At 34.6% G+C, this 18,503-nt stretch overlaps 1 protein-coding gene across 7 annotated transcripts in view; it reads right to left on the reverse strand.

Annotated features, from left to right (window-relative positions):
* The window catches only part of fgf14 (fibroblast growth factor 14), a 216,248-nt gene that overhangs the window by 60,107 nt on the left and 137,638 nt on the right, over nucleotides 1–18,503 (reverse strand). For all 7 annotated transcript variants that reach the window (XM_009304735.5, XM_073911835.1, XM_073911836.1 and 4 more), the window contains one exon: nucleotides 733–843. In XM_009304735.5, coding sequence (XP_009303010.1) covers nucleotides 733–843 — 111 coding nt within the window. The remainder of the gene's footprint in view (nucleotides 1–732; nucleotides 844–18,503) is intronic.

Raw genomic sequence — 18,503 nt, forward strand, 5'->3', positions numbered from 1 at the left:
CTATATCCAGCTTAAACCAGGCTGGTCAAGCTGGTTTTAGCTGGATTTGGCTGGTAATTTTCCAGCCTGACCAGCTAAAACCAGGCTGGAAATGGCTGGAAACCAGCCTGGAAATGGCCAAAACCCCTCTAAAACCAGGCTGGTCAACCAGCTAAAACCAGCCAACCAGCCTAAGCTGGTTTAAGCTGGATTTTTCAGCAGGGTTTAGCGAAAATACAATAAATGTATCTAAAAATATAACCGGCCAATATGTTTCACATAGTGCTAAGCCACCTCTACAGTTTGTGTTTCTGTGTGTCACACAAATGTCAAGTGTGATCATCTCTCGGAGTGTGTGACTGACAGACAGCCCTCTGTGTGTCACTCTGTCGGTACAGCTGCATATTAAAATCAAATTAAGCAGCTGGCCTGAAGCATTTGAAAAGCAGGCCCAGTAGAAGCTAATAATACACCACTGCCTCCTGAGTTATCACCTCACATGCACACACACTTCTCCCTAAGCACCAGCCAACTGCCATATCAGCAACAGTGATAACTACAGGAAATGAATCCGTAACATGGATTTTATAAGTGTGTGCAGTAAAGGTAATAATGCACACTTGTTTACACTTTACATTATAGTCTAGCTATGCTTTTTGCCCAGCGAAATTTTTAAATGCATCAAAAATTGCATCCATGTTTTGATTATCTATTATGAGCAATTACAATATGATGAAATTAGAGAGCACTTACAAGAATTACTACTGTCATCCTTGGTCCCATCAAGAGATCCATCTGGGTTCATCTGCAAGTAGTATCCCTGCCTGCAATATAACCTGGTCACTATACCCTTGAGCTGGGGATCTGTGGAGAAAGACAGAAAACACGTCAATAATCAATAATATCAAGTCAATTTAGAAGGAAATGTATTTAATCTACCAATAAATGCAAATATTATCATGTAAAACTTTTTTTATCAGATTTGATCTATTTTGATTATTTATTTTATTTGATTTTAGTCGTAACAAATAAAATATATCAAAATAAAATATAATTTCAATTCAACCCATATTAAATTAAATTAAATTAAATTAAATTAAATTAAATTAAATTAAATTAAATTAAATTAAATTAAATTAAATTAAATTAAACTTTATTGTCATTTCACATGTACAAGTACAAGGTAACGAAATGCAGTTTACGTCTAACCAGGAGTGCAATATTAGCAAGTGCAAGATATAGATATAAGTTATAAAGTGCAATTATAGAAAACTATGGTGATATTTACAGATTGGTGTACTATGAATATTATATACAGGTTGTATTAGCTATGAACAGAGATTTAGAAGATATGTTTTACTTTCTAAGGAACAAAATAGATGACCCTTTAAAGAGTACTAACATCTAAGTAACACTGGAAACCATTGACATATATTGTATCAAACAAAACACTTAGAACATCTTATATGATCCACAATGTTGAACTGACATGAGGGTGAGTAAAAGATGACAATATTTTAAACTACTGTATTTCTTTAAGTAAACTTTAGAAACAATCTCTGGTTTATGGGTGTCCTAGACTTAAGGTAACTCACATCATTTGAGGAAACTGATTGCAACAAACTATCTAAGTTCAAAAACTAAACCTAGTGAGTACTGTGAACGTAATTCACTTGAGTAAATGAAGCAATTTAAGCATAGTAAAACCCAATAAATTAAGAGAACTCAAACTAAGTGAGCACTGTAAACCCAATAAGTTAAGGCAACTCAGACCATTTGAAGAAACCGATAGCTACAAACCTTTTGACTTAAACTAATCTAAATAAGTACTGTGAACTTACTACATTTAAGTTAAAGTGAATGGGATATTTATTTAAATCATTACCTTCAACACTGAGTTCAAAACTCTTTTCAAATGAGTAGAATTAACTTTCAGTTTATTTTGAGTTACTACACTCATTTCATTTGATAAAGTTGACTGTTGAGTTTTACAGTGCATTTATTGACTTCTGCAGAAGTAGACTTAGTAGCGCCCTCTTTAGCTGGGCATGATAAAGATTTATACTGCAATAACCTCCTAGTGCTAATACAGAATCACATTCTCAATACCCAATACTGTTAATAAAAGCATATTGTTACATTAGCTGTGAACCAGAAGAGTAGAGCATTTAAATATATTTATAATTTGATATCAACAGGCAGCTTATCAGACAAATCAGCGGGGTAATCAGGCAAGTGATCTCGCTGTTCACATGATCAGTTTGAGAAGCACTGTCATCTGATTGCTAAATAGAAGCAATTGGTTCGATGATTACAAATGCCTCTTATTTCCCATTCACAAACTCCCACAGATTTGTTTTTGAATGAATTTTAGGACATCATGGGGTAGTCAAAAAGGGAGGGTATTAGAAAATGTCCCTTGTAGGTGCTTTTTATGTGTAAATGACTGATGAAGTTGCTTTGATTGCTTTGTCATATGATGATCTAAAGAAATTAACAACTGAATCAAGGTTCTATCAAAACACTTTTGACTTTGCTTCAGAGTTAATACGCACATACACGTATTACAGCTACGCTAAGATGTGCCTTCTCAGAACTATCGCTAAGGGAATGCCGAATATGTGCATGCTAGATGATGCTAATTCAAAAAGACACAGAACAGCAGTTTGCACTGTTGGAACTCATCTAAATACAGTTGACATGTGGTGGAGGAGCGTTCAAAAGCTGCACAAAGCATTCACACTAAATTATGCCAATCCAAGTCTTCTGAAGAACTGCACTGGGAAACTAGCTAAAGCAGGTTTGACAATAATTTTGTGCATTCAAATCAATAACAATGTATCAAGCTTAAATATTTAGACATCAACGTGATAGAGATTACTGTAAATTATGAAGGAATCTTTCAAGAACTAATCCATGGTGGAAACCATGATACTTAATGGTGTAACAGATCACAAACCTAACGGCTCGGATCATATAATATTTTTTATTCACGAATCAAGACCGTTTTTTGGATCAGCCTAAAAGGAGAGGAGACAAATGTAATTTGCTTTCCATTTATTACAAAAACAGTACTGCAAGGCACTTTTGGTTTTAACAAACAGAACTAAAAACCTGTAATTTTATTTAAAATAAAATAATCAATAGAAATAATCAGCTGAATAAAAAAAGTTAAATATTCAGTACTGTGAAAAATCCACTGTTACTACTGTTGCTGACAACGCTAAATAATAAAATTCTAACATTATAAATCGAACAACCCATATTTATTTCTATTCTCATTTTCAATAAATGACTACGTTATTTGCTCAAAAAAACTTCTTGTTTCATTGCTTGATGGATCATATTTTAAGAATTATTCAATGGCTTATTTTTGATGGCCACCTATTGGTTAAATAATGTAATTGCTGCCTACAACTTTCATTTTTGAGCGTTGTTAAATGGTTTTAATTTTAAACTATAAACTGTTATCCCAGCAATTCTGTGTTATTTAACTGTTAGTAACTTCACAACTAACTCAAAAAACTAAAAACTAAATCTCTTTCTTAATTTTTGCATTTTTCAAACACAGATTTGAACGCCGCGATTTGAAGAATTAATAAACATATATGCAAATCACCATCATTTATAGTTTATGTTGCGTGGTTATTGAGACCACTTTCTTTTAATGATTAATAATGCAGCTTACACTGAATGCATCAATGCAGGCTAAACAAGTAATCACAGAAAACACCTTTAATGAAACCCACCACATCCCAAATAACCTAACACAACTTCTTCCGTCATCAGGACCGCCTAATTGCTTTCATACATGGGATTTGAATGACGCAAGAGGCAATTTCTTTCTGTGATCCTTACAAATTTAGGATTAATCTACTAGTAAAAAAAAATTATTAATCTGTGGGACACGACTGTTCCAAACCGTAGGTTGTGATCTGAATAACCGTGATCCGTTACACCCCTAATGATACTTGGTTATTAATAAAATGCAAGTAAACAGCTGCTGGCACTTTAAGAGTAAATAAAAACATATGTGGGAAAAAAACATAAGACTCGAGGTCTTATGAAGCAAAATAATTGGTTTGTAAAAACAATTTAACATCCGCAGTCTCAGCAAGCAGTCCTGACCTCCTTCTTGATAGTCTGTATCGCAAGTTTCCTGTTGTGCTATGACGTGGGCAATCTTTACAACCGAGTGGAAGGACAAACATGCATTGTTCATCAAAAGGGTATTTAATTCTGCTTATCCTTGATGCTGCAACCTACTTAATTATTTAAGATTACACGTGTGAGCAATCTCAATCTGGAAGACTGACTTTTCACAGATTCTTAACCACTGACAGACGTCATTAAACTACAGGAAGCTTGCACTCCAGACTCTAATGAATAATGTTTAATTTCTTGCACAGATTGATTGTTTTGCGTCATTAAACCTCAATGTATCATCAAGAGCCACATATAGTGTCATTACTATTTTTTGATGCCTCTGAAAGTAGTGACAGCTTTTGATCTGCATTTAATTGATCACAAACGATCTTTATTAATTCGTTTTTCCACTAAATAAGCAAGTCTACTTTTGGGGTGAACTTTCCCTTTAAGGTTGTACTTGTAGTGTGTGCATGTTTTAAATCTATAGTGTGGAAAAAAGTGTGAAGAAACGCTCTACCTTTGTTCATCTAACTCTAGGGAGTCTGTGTTGTGCTTTAGCAAACACTGCTTGGGGGTAATCACATAAATAGATGCGAGTGACACCAATTTCAGGAGACAAGAGGGGAAAAACTGAGGATTTCTTACAGCACAAAGTGTCGTAGTCTCATTTGGCTATAAGGGTCTCCTGCGATACACTTAACCAGCCTTGCTGTGCTTAACTCCAGGCTGGTAAACAAATAACTGCCTTGTCATATTGATGTAGGTACAGTGCTGCTGTTTACTGTTGGCCTGCTGCCCTGAATTTGCCTGCATTAGGCCGGGGCAGAGCTGAGGAAACTGGCACATCAAAGGTGGAGAGAGAACAAGAAAGAGAGGGCGAGAGAAGAGAACAAAAGGAGGACGGAGAGGATGAGTTTAAAGGAAAGGAGAGATACAAAGGATGCTAATCACAGTGGTGCTTTATGATATCTGCCTCAACCTACACTTGATACTGCTGAGACAGCATCTTGAAATGCTTAAAGAAAGCAAAGAGCTCCCCTGCATTTATTTAGATGTTAAATTAATCAAAGACATGGGCATCAGCTACAATTTCTATCCAAAATTGACATATGCAATATCGAAATGTACAATTTCTGATGAAGGTTTGAGTGCTGCTTGACAATGCAAAACTCATCACCAACCATATTGCAAGGGTGTTGCTACATCATACCTGTCAACATTGAGATGTAAAAATATAGGATCCCCCACCCCCAAATAAAAGGAAAAAAGAAAAAAAAGAAAAACTCAGACCTACCCATTAACTCCCTTATTTACTGTATTAATTCAGAGCACTCTAACTGTATATAAGCCTATAGTTGAAATCATTACAAATGATAGAATACATAGTAAAATTTAGAAAAGATTAAAAATAAAATTAAATGTTTAGCCTACTAAAATCAATGGCATATACATAAATTAAATCAAGTTATAAAATCTTTTATATTAACTTGAAATATCGAATAAAGTTACTATAGTTATTTGGTGAAGAGCAGTGAATCTCGCAGTTTGATTTTGTTTGATAACAGTGATGTCACGGACAAGTTTACATATTATTAAGTGTATTTGTCTGTTTTAAAACACACCCAAATCCAACCACTCACTCCTCTTCAAACCCAATCACTCCTCTTCAAATCGCATGTACAGAAGCTAATCTGGGAACAATGTCTTTATACAGAGCACATCTGTCAGTAAGCACCATTACTAGTGATGGGAAGTTCGAATCATTTTTCGAGATGAACAAATCTTTTTTCGAGGCATTTCATTTAATTTGTTCAGTTTGCCAAAATAAAATTCATGCTTCCAAACACTTCTACAACTAGCTCAAACATTGATCACACTGCAAACAAGTCATACCTGTAAATACTGTAGAATGCTACTATACAATGCAATGCTACTAAGAAAGAGAAAAGAATCCTTCGTTGTTTACCTGGTCTTTTGTCTATGATTATGTCAGCTCACCACTTCTGGCATGTCTTCAAATTTGAGTCGTTTGTTCACATCACACTGACAGTCCCATATAAGCTTAACCAATGCATAGAGTCTGAGCCAAAAACAACCATGATTAGTTCACCTTTTGAGTCTTTTAGTTTTTAAATCATTTGTTTATCACGTGACAACATGTAAAGAGATGAATCAAAACCGAAGAATCAAGAAATAAACAGATAAAATCTTTTTCTGGCTCTAAATATATACGATTTGCATCTGTCTTTCATTTGAAGAATAATCGACTCAAACATAGGACTCAAGAAATGAACAAATCAATATTTTTCCGGCTTTAAATATACAGTGTATAATTGGCTTCTGTTTTTCACATGATGAATGAATGACTCACATAAAAGATTCCTTCAAAATGAACAAATCATTCAAGAACATCTCTAACCATTACATCAATTGACTGATTCAGATTTTGGGAGGTTGACAATTGACCCATAAATTTAGTTAATTTTAATTTAATAGATTTTTTATATCAATTTCAACATGTGTTCAAGCTAAAAAGCAAAAGGATAATTGTCTTGAACAGCGCTTTCAATTATATCGCATTTGAGATCAGCTCTCATGCTATTTTTACTGAAATGTTGGAAAATACTTAAACAGGATGATAGCGGGATAGAATGGTAAAATACAGGAGAGTCCATGCAAAAACTGGAGGGTTGACAGGTACAGTATGTGCTACATCAGTGGTACTCACCCACCGAGCCACGGACTGTCACCGGACTGTGGATCAAATGGTACCGGGCCACACAATAATTCATTAATTATTTTTATTTTATTTATTATCTGAGTTTAAACAAACTTTTATTTTGAAAAAATCTTTTATTTTAAAAAATGACCGTATTCTCTCGCTTACATCTCAGTCACTTGAGTGCCCAAATTTAACCCACAAGCAGCAAAATGAGTAAGAACAGACGTCTTTGGAAAGTTTCTTTGCGAAGGGGAAAAGGCCCAGTGAAGGACCCGCGAACTGCCAAAAAAATGGATCCACAACACATTCGTCAACAAATTAGGTGAATCCAGCATGTTTCTGCATTAAGGTCAACTGCTGGAGATCACAAATGACGGCAGCCTTTTAGGGGTCATTCACATGTTGTGTCTTTTCTAGAGTTTACACAAATTTGTTATTTCCAATAGAGGTGCGGGCTTGCACACAGTGAAATGATTACCAGGAGTGCACCGCAAGTCACGAGACAAGATCTGACAGATCAGCTTCAGCTTGTATGAAATGTAGACATTTGAGTAGACTAATTATCTCAGACAAACACTGAACACCCAAACACTACAATGCTTTGTAATTTTCTCTCTAAATAAAACTTGTATCAGAGTGAAAGTAATGTTTTTTCTGCTTGTCATGAACCACCGATAATCCCAAACACCTCCCACCCACCCCCCACCCCACCCATCCCCCACCCCACCCCACCCCACCGGTCCAAGGTAAAATTTTCAAGCGTTGACCAGTCCGCAATGATAAAAAGGTTGTGGACCAACTGTGCTACATGGTCAAGAATTCTTTTATTATGTTGCTGTTCTGTTTTTGATGGAATCAGTGTTTGGTTGTTTAAGTCGACATGAAATCAAAACTGACTAAATTAACTTTGTCAGCTCAATGCTCTTCTTGAGGTTAATTAACATCTTTAATCAAAACCGAAACTTTGCTTTCCCTCTAGAATGGGATTCCTTCTGTAATAATGACATCAGTTTGTTAGTTTGGGAAGAATGTATTTGACCATTCCTCTCAAAACATTAACTTAGATTTACATTTAGTCATGTTAGCCGATGCCAAAGGAACTGCTGTAGGTGTGAAGACGATGAGAAACGCTAAACTACTCCCTCTATTCATAAAAATGCATTACAACACTGCAGTACAGTCGATAGAAATGACTATCTGTCTGACTCACAAGGACTTTAAAGCAATAACTCAATCAAAATAGAGAGTCAGAGATCCTTCGGTTTAGACCACAAAAGATGATATTTGGAAGAATGATGGTAACTGGTAGCCGCTGATTTTAACAGTATGTTTTTTTTTTTTTTTTGTGGATGTCAATGACTATCATTGACCAACATTCTTCTCAATATTTTCCTTCGTGTTCAACAGAAGAAACAAACTCAAAGGTTTAGAACCACTTCAGGGTGAATAAACGATGAGTAAAATTTCAGTGCTGATACTGTAGACTGGAAGTGCATTTGAAATTCAACACTGTCTGACTACTCTACAGTAAGTATTACATTTGAACTTCAACTTCACAACCAGTAAAGACTGCATGTTCTATAAAGTATGAAGTAGTTATAATGCAATTCTGACATGTCACATCCTGTCACCATCATGTGACCTACCAGCATCGACTGCATTGTTTCATGTCCATTCATAAATTCTCTCCCACTTTAAGAGTTTGAGTGTGTTCTCTCCTGAATATAGCCAGATTAGTAGATCGAGTATTCAATGTGGGTGTTTTGTTTGGTCCTGCAATGTTGATAGGCAGTTCGGAGTGGTTGCTAGGTGATGTCTTACAGGTCTTAGTAAAAAGAGCTGATATTGTTGTCTCATCTCTCTCCTTTAATGCAAATGTGCTGGGGTGGGGAGGTGGGCTGTTTCAACATTCACCTGGGAAAAATCTGAGAAAAGTAATAGCACAACTCTCTTCAACAAGCCATCCGACGTGATGTATAACTCTATATAAGTCTGCAGCACAAATGGTGTGAGATGAAATGCTATCTCTACAAATTGGAAAAAGTAATAGTGAAGCCTACTTTAGCTGAGTCGATCTAAATAAATGGCGCAGAGGTAAATCGATTAAGTGCACAAATGTAACATCTCGGAAATTGCAAAATTACTTTAAAATTATTTCATGTTATTCCGAAACTGCATGGCTTTATTTTCTTCTGTGAAACAAACAATGTTTTTGAAGTTATTTATTTCTATATACAATTGAAGTCAGAATTATAAGCCCCACTGTGATTTTTTTTCTTTTTCAAATTAGTTCTAAGGAAGTTTTTTCTTCTGAAGAAAGTCTTTTTTTTTTTTTTGGCTAGAATAAAAGCAGTTTTTAACTTTTTAAAACCCATTTTAAGGTTAATATTATTAGCGACCTTGAGCTATATTTTTTTTTCTTCAAAATAAACCATTGTGCTACAAAGATTTGCCTTATACTCTAACTTTCCGAATTAACCTTTTTAATCATTTAAATTCAACTTTAAGCTGAATACTAATATCTTGAAAAATATCAAGTAAAATGTTTTGTTTAAAAATGTGCTGAAAAAAGTCTCATTTCTTTTAAACTGAAATTAAGGGAAAATATACTAGGGGGCTAATAACTTAGCAGGGCTAATAATTCTGACTTCAACTGAATGCAATAAAGGTCAACGAGCTTCTATGTAGTTGATTTTCAAAATATCTTACAGCTTAATTTTTTTGTGAAACAAATAATAATTTTATTCATTTATTTTCTTTTTGGCTTAGTTCCTATATTAATCAGGGTCGCCACAGCGGAATGAACCGACAACTTTTCCAGCAAATGTTTTATGCAGCAGATGGGACCTTTTTTTAGACGGGTGTATGCCTTTTCAAATCATGTCCAATCGTCTGACTTTACCGCATGTGAACTCCAATTAAGCTGCTGAAACATCTCAAGAATGATCAGTGGAAACAGAATGTACCTGAACTCAATTTAGAGCTTCACAGCAAAGGCTCTGAATACTTATGTACATGTAATTTTTCAGGTTTTTTTATTTTTAATAAATTTGCGCCAAATTAAAAAATTATATTTTTTCACATTGTCATTATGGGCTATTGTGTGTAAAATTTTAAGGAAAAAAATGAATTTAATCTATTTTAGAGTAAGGCTGTAACAAGAAAAATGTGGAAAAAAGTGAAGCTCTATGAATACTTTTCAGATGCGCTGTAAAAAGGTTTGGCACGGCACAAAAAATAAAATCTAACTTTCCCTTTAATCATATAGTTCACAATTACCTTTACTAAAAGCTGTAAAGGGCTCATAGTTTAACCCTTTTTTAATATTTAATATTAATATTATTGTTTTTTCTGAGTGTGCCAGTTTAGCTTCAGTTCGATTTTATTTTATTATAATGTGTTCAAAAGTGTTATTTTGGGGGCGTGTACACAGGTCACTGTTTTAGGGGCGTGTTGCTTCACATGAAAATAAGTTTCGACTTCCCACCCAACGTAACAAGGGGGCGGAGCCAAGAGCTTCCCCGCTCTTTGTTTGGCAAAAGACAAGCAGACACAGAGAGAAACAACATGAGTGAGAGAACCAGCATTCAGCCATACATGTACGACTCGGACACAGACCAAGCAAAGTACAAAATCATGTGTCTTTGAATAGTTTTACAGCCAACTGTTACAGCCAACTGCTAGTTTAAAGTTCCGTGATGGGTTATCGACACTAATAACCACGCACACTAAATTAACTTTGACTGAGGCACCAGATGTGCCGCTAAGAGCCACTACACGGAACACCAGGCACAATCACATGTTATTTAAATTAAAAATATTCAGATGGCGCTCTGTGGCGCGGCATATATATGAAGTGTCCCGAATCGTGGCCGATTACAGCGATCATGTGGTGAATGTTGATCTTGTGTTGAGCCCAATGAGCCTTACATCTAAAAATAGAGCAAGGGTGTTCCTTCAGTGACATCAATTTTACTCTGACGCTGAAAATGGCAGACATAAAACAACAAACTGAGGATATGATTGTGGCTGTCAATTAATATTGGTGGGCGGGGGGACCGCACTCCTACGTCAAGTTGCGGTCGATCTAAAAACCGCTCCAATTGGTCCACTGTTTTAATTGGTCCAATATGATTGTCTATAAACATGACCTACACATGTCTGTCCAAACAGCTTGCAAAGTAGATTTTTCACCATAGGTGCCCTTTAATAGCTATGTTTCCATCCAAAATTGCGAATTAACTTTATGCACAAAACTGGAATATCACATAAAAGATGTGTGAATAAAGCAGTCAAAAAGAACAAAATCATCACTTCCTGATTAACTGGCGCCAAATATCAACAGTAAAAACGGAATTTGCTGCGATAAGAGAAGCTGCGTGAATCTTTTCCTTATTTAATAAATGACTTGTGCCTCAGAAGAACCTGCCAAAACGTAATGAGGGCGTGGTGACGTTTTAAGGCGTAAGACCACAGCACAGACACACTTGACAATTCTGGAGGTCATTAATAATTTAATAACACTAATATTGAAACAATTAAAGCATTTTAGAATAACCAAAACAACATTTCAGATGTTTTACAATGTGCTCAGCCTGCTGGTTTGTCCATTAACACACATTTTTATCATCACATGATCTCTTCTAACAAACTCACATGACCATTTTTAATCCACATACTGGAACTTGCTAAGTAAAAGTGTTTCCATCATAGTTTATGCGCATCTTTTCCTGTCGAATAAAAAGTTTATCCTACTCAGTTATGCACATATGTTTTTATGTGCATCTCCAAAATATGCATACAAATAGGTGGATGAAAACGTAGCTACTGAGACGCTGGATGTATCAATCACTGTGATGTCTTAAAGTTGTATAAATCTGCCTATTTTTTAAAGATGATTGATGTTCATAACATTCACGCTGATAAAAGGTTAGCAGCAGGTGCCTGGTTGTGTGTGTGGTGGAGAGGGAGAGACAGGTGGAGGTAGCTATCATCAGACAGACAGGGATGGAGTGCATGTCTCACTGCGCACAGCACCAGCTGCAGACTTAACCACATGTGACTGACCCACTATAGATTTTCAGGAACAGGAGAAGGGCTTTTCCAGTTTTTATGAGCACGCCTGCACTGTTCATGCACAGAGGGAAGACTGAGAAAGCACGGCAGCTTTATTACGTCTTGGAATAAATGGTTTTAGAAAATTCTCACTCTCTTTCACACATATTGCTGTAGCTTATCAGATTTGATGAGAAAGGCATGTAATATTTACCGTGTATACCGTATATGGGTCAAAGACAAGATTTTCAAGCACAAAAACAAAAAAGCGTAACATACTGTAGCTTTAATTGTTTTTCATTTATTGTGCTGCTGTTACTTTTCTTTATTTTTTGAGTATAATAGACTGCTTTTTTACCATGGTTTACATAAGACTTCAGTGTAACGATAGTTTTTGTTTGAATAATCCCTCAGGCATATTTAAAACAAAGAACAACTGGTCACATATTAAAATACCCAATTGAATTGAATCACTGTTTAGTCACCAAAAACTAATTCATTGTTATTTAAAACCTTTATATGTTGCCTTTGCTGCTGTCCTTTAGCAATTTTCATTCATTCATTTTCTTTTCGGCTAAGTCCCTTTATCAATGAATGAACCACCAACTTATCTAGTACGTGTTTTACGCATTGAATGCCCTTCCAGCTGCAATCCATCACTGGAAAACACCCATACACACTAATTCACACACAAACATAATGAACAATTTAGCTTACCCAATTTACCTGTAGTGCATCTCTTTGGACCTGTGGGGGAAACTGGAGCACCCGGAGGAAAACCCACGACAACACGGGGAGAACATGCAAACTACACATAGAAATGCCAACTGACCCAATCAAGGCTTGAAGCAGCAACCTTCTTGCTGTGAGGCGACAACAATACCCACTGCGCCACTACGCTGCCCCCTTTAGCCATTTTTCAGAAGGAAATTTTGAACTATTTAAAATATAAACCAATTTAGTATGATAACTTATTGTTTTGTATATTTTAGTATGTCAAAATAAGTAATGTGTTTAGTTTTTGCATAAATATGTGTTCACTGCAAAAAAAATTCATTTGCTTTTTTGTATATAAAATCACCTTTGTGCATTTATTTGATGAAGACACCAACATGGAATTTTTGTCATTACATCTATACTAGTGCTGCACAATATTGGAAAAATTGGACATTGCAATATTTTATTTTTCTGTGATGTATACTATGATATACTGTATCTAAACAATTTCACAAAGTGGTTGAATAGCTCTATTTTGGAAAGGATTTATAATCACACTTTATTTCAGAGTTTAATTCTCGCTATAGGAAAACTATTATTTATGACTTTTGCTTCAATAAACTCTTACTTTGCTCTTTAATAGATATTAAGCTATTTTAGGAATTGGGAACTCACCATCCCAAAATTACTTTGAATATTTTAACCATATGTTTTATGATATTTGTATGAACAATTTAAGTAGTCCACTACTACATTTAATATGTTAGTTTTTTTTTTTTTTTTGTATGTAAAATCACCTTTGTAAGCTCATTTGATGAAGAGACCAACATGGAATTTTAGTCTTTGACCCATTCGCTATTTCACATAAATACATACATTTATACATCTATACTAGGGCTGCACGATATTGAAAATATATGGACATTGCGATATTTTATTTTTCTACGATACATACTGTATCTAAATAATTTCACAAAGTGATTAAATAGTTCTAATTTGGAAAGGATTTATAATTACTCTTTATTTTAAGGTTTAATTCTCGCTATTACAAAACTAATATTTATGACGTTTGCTTCAACAAACTCCTAATTTGCTCTTTATTAGATATTAAGCTATTTTAGGAATTGGGAACTCACCATCCCAAAATTACTTTGAATATTCTAACCATATATTTTATGAAATTTAAATAACAATTTAAGCAGCCCACTACTACATATGTTTTTATTTATTTATTATTATTATTACCGTAAATAAAATCACCTTTGTAAGCTTATTTGATGAAGACACCAACATGGAATTTTTGTCTTTGATCCATACACTACTTCACATAATACATATATTTATACATCTATACTATACAATATCTATACTGCACGATATTGGAAAAATTGGACATTGTGATATTTTATTTTTCTGTGATATATACTGCAATATACTGCATCTAAAAAGTTTCACCAAATGGTTGAGTAGCATTTTGGAAAGGATAATAGTCACACTTTATTTTAAGGTTCAATTCTTGCTATTAGCAAACTATTATTTATGACTTTCACTTCAATAAAATTCTAATTTGCTCCTTAATAGATGTTAAGGTAGTTTAGGAATTGGCTTAGATGTAGAATAAGATCATGCCGATTATGTAGTTTTAAGCAGCCAATATCTCAATAACTTGCATGCTAATAAGCAATAATGAGAATTGGTGCCTAAAGTGTAATCAAAAGTGGTAATTTTGATTGAATGGGAAGCTTCTGTAGGGCACTGAATCATGCATAAAATGTAATAAAGAAACTACAAGCATAGATTAATGCAATAAAGAAAAGATAAAAGTGAAACCGTGCATGTTTTATGGTTTTGTATGTAAATATAAAAATTACATGCATATTGCATATCTATGCAGTGTGACTATTCCAGATGTGTACATTGCGATATCGGAGCTGAATTGATATATTGTGTAATCTATACCTATCTATTTACACATCTATACTCACTTCATGGAACATGGTGGAAATAAATGTGCAAAATTACTGACATTTTGTACTTCAAACTCAGTAATTTACACAGTCGAGAACAAGCATCACCTTACACTCAAGACTAAAGCAGGTGCTATGCACTTTCAGTCAGGACTAATTTAGTGCATGCAGGGTTTTTCACAAGACTTAGCATAGAAAGAGATTAAAAGTTAGTCTCCATTGGTGGTCTTCCATTCCACTGAGCATTATAATTGGACTCAACACCTAACCTCCAAACAGCGTGTTGAACTATGTCTTGCAGTGAAGAATCATTGTCAAACTTATCATTTATCAGTATAATAAGCAGCAGACCTTCACAGTGGATAAATGCAGTAGAACCAAATGACAACAAGTACAGCAAAACAACGTTATTTCTGGTCACTTAACTCCTAAAGACTTCTAAATGACTTCTGCACAGGAATGTTCACCACATGCTTTTAGCGAATCTTGAACACAAGGTTACTTATACATTTTGATTTACAAAAACATGCACAACCTTCCACCAACTTTTTTTATCAATTGAATTTGCCACAGGGTGTTTTAGTACGCAATTGCTTCACAACAATGTTTATTTTCTCAGGGCCATATGACATAAAATGGCCTGTGGAGTAAAAGTTCTACATGGCAGCACTTTGAGATGCAATCAAAGCGGAAACATTTCTGTTTTGCACAAACTGATTCTAGATAAATGAAAGATGCAATTCTTTTTACTGGCTTGAAGGAGACTGACTTTCTGTCTGGAGCTGTTTCTCTCATACTGTATATTCTGAGGCCATTAACAAACTGTTGATTTTATTAGAATCGTGCCAATTGCTGTATATATCAGACTTGGATGACCTGAAGGTGCCTATGGATGCAACAACCAAATGAACTGCAGTAACTACCAACAGTTGATCAATTTCAATAACTCATCTATTGTGAGCCTCAATCAGCTTTCATTCTAAGAAACCTACTGGATGCTTGCCTAAAGTCATTCCCGACAGTACACTATGACCTCAATGTGATTGTAGGCAAAAGCTGAAACATACTGCGCAACAACAACTGTCACACTGTATGATCCACATTTTAGCCCCGACTTTGTTCACAACTGACAGCTTTGACTGGGCATTTAAAGTCAACAATCTGTGTCCATTCTGACAACTTAAATTCAAATGATACCGTATAAACCAAAGCAAGACTTTGTGGCAATACTGTAAAAGCTTTTTATGATAATATTCAGATATTAAAGTGATAGTTCACCCAAAACTGGATATTCTGTCATCATTCACGCATTATTAACTTTTCACAATATTGTTTGATTTTCTTTTTTCTTCACAAAAGAAGATATTTTGAAATGTCTTGGAAACCTGTAAGCACTGACTTCCATAGTATTTGTTTTCCCCATTATGGAAGTCAATCATACAAGTTTTAAACATTTTTCAAAATATCTACTTTTGTTTTTAACTGAAAAGGGAAACACATAAAGGTTTGGAAACACTTGAGGGAGAGTAAATAGGGAGTAATTTTTCATTTTTGGGTGAGCTATCCCTCCAAGGTCTCTTACACACAAACACATTTTCAGCTTCTGTAAACTGACTCTCCATTCTATTTTGGCCTATGTATGAGTAAAGAAAAATGTTATATATTCATACAAATATATAGATTACAAATTACATTATGATTTTTTTTTTATTTCTTCCTTTGTTATCATTATACAGTAATTTGTTTTCATAATATTTTAAAAAGATTCATGAATGAGAATGGTCACACAATATTTTAATGTACAGTTTATGCTATCAACAAACCATAAACAAACCCCTAACTAAGAATTTTAGCTCAAACTAATAATTAAGTGCTTATTGATAGTTAGTAAGGTAGTAGTTAGATTTATGCATTTGGTAAGATAAGGGGTGCAACATGACATATTTAGCTCTGTAATGATCTGGAAAACCCAATACCCTGTCAATCAAGCAATGTAAAATACGATTGTACTTTATATTTGTTAATAAACTGTTAATATCTTAATAACAGATAGGTAATAATCCAATATTAAATTATGTACATAGTTACTTAGGCTAAAGTGTTACAGGGAGAATCAATAAACTGTGGCTAATCAACTGCCATTGAATGAATAATTTGCAATCATATAATATAAACAAAAGGCTAACTCTGACTATGAGTGTTTTAAAATGAAATATATTATAATAATTACAGAACTAAAGCGTGATAATGCAATCCAGATTACATACTAAAATAAATGTTTTCTTCTAGTAATCTACCATAGTACTGTTGTTTACACATCTATAAAACTGTAACTAATATCAGCATGATGACCACACTGAATCAGTGCAACATGACATATATAGCTCTGTAATGATCTGGAAAACCCAATACCCTGTCAATAACACAATTCTGCCCAGGAGTCGAGAAAGTCAAATAAGTCAATATGAAACAGTATAAATACTGTTCCTCAGTTTTAAGCTTTCGACTGCTGTGTTGGCCAAATCTATCACCACAAGCTAAGTATACACTCCAAATGAAGGAGGAAAAAATATCAAACATTTGACAAAACTAAAGGACACTAAAAATACATGTGAAGACGTTTCTTCATAACTATTGTCTTTTCTGATTTATGTTCCTATACTGCAACTAGAGCTGTGCGATTAATCTAAAAGTTGCAATTAGCTAATTGCAAGAGGCTGCGATAAGAAATATATATGTATTATTTAATTTCCCCTACCCAGAGCAAATGCATGACTGCCATCTGTCTTTCTAGCCAATTGAGTGAGCACACTTTTGTTTTGCCCAATCAGAATTGCGCAATCAATCTATGCAGAACACCTACAATATATATATATATATATAAAACAAACAGGAAAGCGCTTACGAGTGGGATGATGGCATTTGCCGCTTCAGATGCATTAACAGACTAATTATTATTAAAGTAAAACGGGTAATATGGGAATATTTTGGTTTCAAAGTCACAGACACCAAAGAAAAACAGGTAATTTGTAACCTAATTTGTAGCACCTAAAAAAGCACCACAGGAAGCTATATGAGGAGTGTCTTGCTAAAAAGGCAATTGAAAGTATTTGACAATCAATCTAGTAGCAAGCAACAGCAAAGTACAATTTCAGGATTGTTTCAGCTGTTTGTTAATGTAGTTTGCTGAGTGTTCTGTATTAAAATAAGCTACACTATTTCCCAAATGTGAGTTCAACGTGTTTACAGAAAGGTAAGGTAATTTCATTTGTGCTTAATGTTTGCTCTAGAGAAAAATGGGTGCTTAATTTCTAAATATTTAAAAACAAATTTGAATAAATTTTTAACTTAAGTTAATATCTTTTCAGTTCCTTTTTTGACTAACACTTACTGCATTTTTGCTAGATGCTATGATACAAATTATTGAGCTGAAGCTTGACTACAAAAATTAAATCGAATTTGCAATATGTCAAAAAATAAATAAATAGATAAAAATCGCAATTAGAAATTTTCCCTAAATTGCACAGCCCTTACTGCTACAGAAAGCTTTTCTATACTCTCAGGAATTTAAAATGGGCAAGACTTACTTCAGAACTCAAGAGTTAAACCAGAGATGAGCGTAGCACCTCACTGCCTCAAATAATAGCTCAAATGCCATGCTCAACATGTCCTTCCTGTGACCACTACTAAATAATCACCACCAAACTACCCATTATTCCTCCTGAGCACACGGTTTACATGTGAGAGAGCCTAGGAGGGTGGGCAGGCTAACGCTCAGCTCCACGGAGCCCCTGGTGAGCCCTCAAGGCTGTGAAAATGCTCACTGAAGATTTTGTAAATCTAGCTGCAATGGGAAATTAATGAGGTAAATCCCAGGGGGTGCTCCATCAAAAGTAACTCAGGCAACAACACAA

This window comes from Danio rerio, chromosome 9 (assembly GCF_049306965.1).
Source record: "Danio rerio strain Tuebingen ecotype United States chromosome 9, GRCz12tu, whole genome shotgun sequence".
Classification (NCBI taxonomy): Eukaryota; Metazoa; Chordata; class Actinopteri; order Cypriniformes; family Danionidae; genus Danio; species Danio rerio.